This window comes from Mirounga angustirostris, unplaced genomic scaffold (assembly GCF_029215605.1).
Source record: "Mirounga angustirostris isolate CCGP_5_RB_7025 unplaced genomic scaffold, mMirAng1.0.hap1 SCAF_2, whole genome shotgun sequence".
NCBI classification, from domain to species: Eukaryota; Metazoa; Chordata; class Mammalia; order Carnivora; family Phocidae; genus Mirounga; species Mirounga angustirostris.
Genome location: NW_026991710.1, coordinates 55,421,567 through 55,427,712, shown reverse-complemented (window position 1 = coordinate 55,427,712; position 6,146 = coordinate 55,421,567). Strand labels below are relative to the sequence as shown.

Sequence of the window (6,146 nt, the reverse complement as noted above, 5' to 3'; positions counted from 1 at the left end):
CCTGCATTGGGCTCTCTGCTCGGCAGGGAGTCTGCTTCTCCCTCTGACCCTCCTCCCTCTCATGCTCTCTGTCTCTCATTCTCTCTCTCTCAAATAAATAGATGAAATCTTTAAAAAAAAAAAAAAAGAAGTGTTATATTGTGAAATAATAAGAAATACATATATTGGCTCGGCTCCCAGTTCCTGACATATAAATTCCTTAGTGATACATGCACTAGGAGCATCTTTTGTTCTAATATTTGGTCTTTGACCCCAGTCCCTGACACAGGGCTCCTAAAACCCTTATAAATTCCTAAGTGATAAGAGCACTAAGAGCATCTTTTATTCTAATGAGGTAATTCTAGGTGGGCTCCTGGATGGGGAAGGGGGGTAAACCAGAAAAACCACAGCATAATTGGATCTTGCAATTTTCAACCTCACCCCCACTTCTTTAGAGAGGGGATAGGGCTAGAACTGGAGTTAATATTGATCATGCCTATGTGAGGAAGCTTTATAAAAATCCCAAAAATACAGGGTTCAGAGAGCTTTCAGATCGGAGAACATACCCATGTATTTGGGGGTGATACACCCCAAATTCACTGATATAGAGCCTGCTACACTCCAAAACCTCCTAAACCTTGTCTTATGTATCTCTTCATTTGGCTGTCCATATCATTTAATAAACTAATAAATGGAATTTAGTGTTTCCCTGAATTTTGTGAGCTGTTTTAGCAAATAATCAAAACCAAGGGGGAGGAGGCCATGAAAACTTCCAATTTGTATCCAAGTTGAACAGAAGCTATAGGTAACCAGAGGATGTACTACTTGTAATTGGCATCTCATGAGACAACAGTCCTTAACCTGTGAGATCTGATGTTGTCTCCAGGTAGCTAATGTCAGACCTGAGTTAAATTCAAGGACACCCAGGTGGTGTCACAAAGAATTGCTTGATGTGGTTAAAAAAAAAAAAAACCCCTGCATATTTGGTGGCCAGAGTGTCACAAGTGTTGTGAACATGGTAGTAGTGTACAAGTAAAGGAGAAACACAGGAAGAATACTGGATTTTTTCCTTACATAGTTATGAAACTAGAAATCAATTCAAAGAAGACAACTGGAAAATTCACAAATATGTGGAGATTAAATAATACAGTACTAAACAACGAACAGGTCAAAGAAAAAATTAAAAGGAAATCAAAAAATATCTGGAGACAAATGAAAATACAAATATAAAATAAGAAAACTTATAAGATACCATAAAAGCAATTCTAGAGGGAAGTTCCTATGGATAAACATCTAAAAAGAAAAATCCCATATTTAAAAAAAATAACTTTACACCTCAATAAATTAGAAAAAGAATAAACTACACCCAAATTAGTAGAGGGAGGGAAATAACAAAGATCAGAGCAGAAATAGACTAAAAAGACAACAGAAAAGATCAATGAAACGAAGTGCCTTTTTTTTGAGAAGATAAACAAATTAGAAAACATATAACTAGACTAATGAAGAAAAAAGAGAAGGGACCCAAAAGAAAATTTTATTAAGAAATGAAAGAAGAGACATCACAAATGATACCAAACAAATGTGATAGATCATAAGAGACTACTAGGAAAAAATATATACCAAAATTTGAACAACCTAAAAGAAATGGGAAAATTCCTGGAAACACACAACCCACCAAGACTGAATCATGAAGAAATAGAAAGTCTGAACTTACCAATTATCAGTAAGCAGACTGAATCAGTAATCACATCTCTCGACAAATAAAGTCTAGGACCAGATAGCTTCATTGGCAAATTCTACCAAACATTTAAAGAAAAATTAATACCAATTCTTCTCAAACTCTTGAAAAAAAAATAAAAGAGAACAGTTTCAAACTTATTTTATGAGACCCACATTAACCTGAAACCAAAACCTGACAAGAACACTACAAGAAAAGAAAATTACAGGTGATATCCCTGATAAACATAGATGCTAAAGCCCTCAACAGAATATTAGCAAGCTGAATTTAACAATAAATTAAAGGGATGTATTAAAAGAATCACACATCATCAGGTAGGATTTATTCCAGTGATGGTTCAACATCTGCAAGTCAATCAATGTATTAATTATACCACCTCAACAAAATCAGGGATGAAAGTTACATGATCATCTCAATAAATGCAAGAAAAAACAACTGATAAAAGTCAACATCCATTTATGATATAAACTCTCAACAAAGTGGGTATTGAGGGAAAACACTTCAACCTAATAAAGGCCATATATTGCAATCCCACAGCTAAGATGACACTCAAAGGCGAAAAACTGAAAGCTTTCCCTCTAAGATCAGGAGTAAGACAAGGATACCCATTCTTGCCACTTTTATTTAATACAGTACTTGGCAGTCCTTCCCAGGGCATTGTCAAGAAAAAACAAAATAGGGGTGGGTGGCTGGGTGGCTCAGTCGTTAAGCGTCTGCCTTTGGCTCAGGTCATGATCCTGGGGTCCTGGGATCAAGCCCCACATCAGGCTCCCTGCTCAGCGGGAGGCCTACTTCTCCCTCTCCCACTCTCCCTGCTTGTGCTCCCTCTCTCACTTGTCTCTCTCTGTCAAACAAATAAATAAAATCTTTAAAAAAATAAAATAAAGTAAAATCATCCAAATTGGAAAGGAAAAATTAAGACTGTCTCTATTTTCAGGTAACATAATATTATATATATAAAACTATAAAGACTCCACCAAAAAAAACCCCCAAAAACAAAACAAAAAGAGTGAAAACCAACTATGAGGGCTATGTCCGCAGTGTGAGTCCTTATGGGGGAGGTACCAGCTTCCCCAGGGAGAGGAGGCCAAGGTTACATCTTGAGGGAGGACCCAGCCTCTCTGCGCCTGTGTCTGTCAGAGCCGGTGTGAGATGAAGAGACAATCCTTTCCCGCTGCCCTGGATAATCAAGAGTTTTGGCTGGACCTTTGAGTACACACCGAGCCAGTGAGGAGCCAGCCAAAAAGCACAGACTATGGCAGTGAAACGGATTAATAAGGAACTTAGTGATTTGGCCCATGACTCACCAGCACAATGTTCTGCAGGTCTAGTTGAGGATTGCATGTTTCATTGGCAAGCAACAATTATGGGACTTAATGATAGCTCATATCAAGGCAGTGTATTCTTTTTGACAATTCATTTTCCTATAGATTATACCTTCAAACCATCTAAGGTTGCATTTACAAGAGTTTATCATCCAAATATTAACAGTAATGGCAGCATTTGTCTTGATAGTCTAAGATCACAATGGTCTCCTGCTTTAACTATTTCTAAAGTTCTTTCATCCATTTTTTCATTGCTATGTGATCCAAACCCAGATGAACCCCTAGTACCAGAGATCACATGGATCTATAAAACAGGCAGAGATAAGTACAATGGAATATCTTGGGAATGGACTCAGAACTATGTCATGTCATGCTACCTTAAAGTCAAATAACCTGCATTATAGCTGGAATAAACTTTAAATTACTGTTCCTTTTTTTATGTTCTTATCAAGTTGCTCCTGTATCAGACCTCATCTTTTTTAATTTTATTTTTTGTTTACCTCCCTCCATTCATTCACATGTTTATTTGAGAAGACTTAAGTTCTTCTAGCTTTCAATAATAATTGATTTTAGAAACTGTAAAATAGTTACAAGAGAACAGTTGCCCAAGATTCAGAATTTTTTAAAAAATGGAGCATGTTTATTATGTGGCCAATGTCTTCACTCTTACTTGGTTATGAGAGCAAAACCATTCCTCAGTGCTCTAACATGCTGAAGAAATCATCTGAGGGGGAGGGAGATGGATGCTCAGTTGTCACATCAAAGGAAGCAACATTATTCTAGCACCCAGTCTTTTTTAAGCCTTCCATTGTTGCTGATTCAAAGTTAACATGATATACTTTATGCTCATAACTGATGTGGCTGGAAAATTGGTATTGCATTTATAGCATCAGCAGAACTGAAAATGTGATGTATTTTATGCATATCAATAAAGGAATGACCTGTTCTTGCTCTACAGAGAATGGAAATTGGAAGTCAAACACCCTTTGTATTCAAAACTAGGGCCTCAAACATTTTGTAATCCTCATTTAAATTGTTAGGAGGTTTGGAGCTATTAGTTAATCTGTCTTCCAATACACTGTTTAATATAGCACTGAATAAATGGTACAAGTTGTCAATGGATGAGTGATCAACTCTGCTAGTAATTGATTTTTCTTCAATAAAGTTGCATAAACCAAAAAAAAAAAAAAACCTACTAGAATAAAGAAGTCAGTAAAGTTGTAGTATACAAAATCAATACACAAAAATCAGTTGCATTTCTATACACTAACATCAACTATCTGAAGGAGAAATTAAGCTCTCTTTCTCAGCGCTGCCTGAGAAGGTAGCAGCCATCTCCTACTCAGCATCATGGCTGCCCTCAGACCTCTGGTAAAGCCCAAGATCATTAAAAAGAGGACCAAGAAGTTCAGCTGGCACCAGTCAGACCGATATGGCAAAATAAAACACAACCAGCAGAAACCCAGAGGCATTGACAATAGGGTACACAGAAGATTCAGGGGCCAGATTTGGATGCCCAACATTAGTTATGGGAGCCACAAGAAAACAAAGCACATGCTGCCCAGTGGCTTCTGGAAGTTCCTATTTCACGACATCAAGGAGCTTGAAGTGCTGTTGATGTGCAGAGATTGCTCACAATGTGTCCTCCAAGAACCACAAAGTCATTGCAGAAAAAGCAGCCCAGCGGGCCATCAGAGTCATCAATCCCAATGCCAGAATGCACAGTGGAGAAAGTGAATAGACAGCTTATGTGCCTGTTGTATTTGTGTTAGTAAAACCATAAAACTACCAAAAAAGGGGGGAGAGAAATTAAGAAAGCAATCCCATCTGTAATTGCATCAAGAATAATAAAATACTGGGGCACCTGGGTGGCTCAGTCAGTTAAGCATCTGACTCTTGATTTCAGCTCAGGTCATGATCTCAGGGTCGTGAGATCAAGCCCCTCATCAATCTCCCCACTCAGTGTGAAGTTTTCTTGTCCCTGTCCCTCCCCTGCTTGCACTCACTGTCTCTCATATAAATAAATAAAAATCTTAAAATACTTAAATACATTTAACTAGGGAGGTGAGAAATCTATACATTGAAAACTAAAGAGACTGATGAAAGAAATTGAAGAAAATTCAAATAAGTGGAAAGATAGTTCATGCTCATGTATTGGAAGAATTAATATTGTTAAAATGCCCACACTACCCAAAGCAATCTATAGATTCAATGCAATCTCTATCAAAATTCCAATAGTATTTCTCACAGAAATAGAACAAACAATCCCAAAAGTTGTATGAAACCACAAAAGATCCCAAACAGTGAAAGCAATCTTGAAAAGCAAGTACAAAGCTAGAGGCATCACACTTTCTGATTTGAAATCATATTACAAAGCTATAGGGATCAAAAAAGTATAATACTGGCATAAAAACAGACACATAGATCAATAGAATAGGAGAGAGAGCCCAGAAATAAACTCACACATATATGGTCAATTAAGACAAAGGAGGCAAGAATACACAATAGGGAAAGGACACTCTCTTCAATAAATGTGGCTGGGGAAACTGGACAGCCACATACAAAACAAGAATTAACCCAAAATGGATTGAAAACTTAAATGTGAGACCTGAAACTATAAAACTTGAAGGAGGAAAACATAGGGGATAAGGTCCTTGACATTGATCATGGCAATAATTTTTTGGATATAACACATAAAACAAAGGCAACAAAAGCAAAATAAACCAGTGGGACAACACCAAAATAAAAGGCTTCTGCACAGAAAAGGAAACCATCAAGAAAAAGAAAAGGTAATTTACAGAACGGGAGAAAATATTTACAAATTATATTTCTGATAAGGGGTTAATATCCAAAATATATAAAGAACGCATATAACTTAATAGCAAAATAACAAACAATCCAATTAAAATAATGGGTAGAAGAACTGAATAGACATTTTTCCAAGGAAGACATACAAATGGCCAACAGGTACATGAAAAGATGCTCAACATCAGTAATTATCAGGGAATTGCAAAACAAAATAATGAGATAGCACCTCACACCTATTAGAATGGCTGTTATCAAGAAGACAAGAGACCATATATGTGTGAGTATTGGCAAGGATG

General features: G+C 36.9%; 1 protein-coding gene and 1 pseudogene across 1 annotated transcript; both read left to right on the top strand.

Annotated features, from left to right (window-relative positions):
- The first annotated feature begins 2,972 nt into the window (after positions 1–2,972).
- Positions 2,973–3,434, top strand: LOC123848928 (ubiquitin-conjugating enzyme E2 D3-like). The gene has a single exon (XM_045881787.1). It carries the CDS (start codon positions 2,973–2,975, stop codon positions 3,432–3,434), a length of 462 nt encoding a protein of 153 aa, XP_045737743.1.
- Positions 3,435–4,392: 958 nt separating this feature from the next.
- LOC123848528 (large ribosomal subunit protein eL32-like) lies at positions 4,393–4,783 on the top strand (annotated as a pseudogene).
- Positions 4,784–6,146: the final 1,363 nt, after the last annotated feature.

Bases quoted from the DNA above. Each gene is read 5' to 3' on its own strand.
- LOC123848928 (XM_045881787.1), top strand. From the start codon at position 2,973: ATGGCAGTGAAACGGATTAATAAGGAACTTAGTGATTTGGCCCATGAC.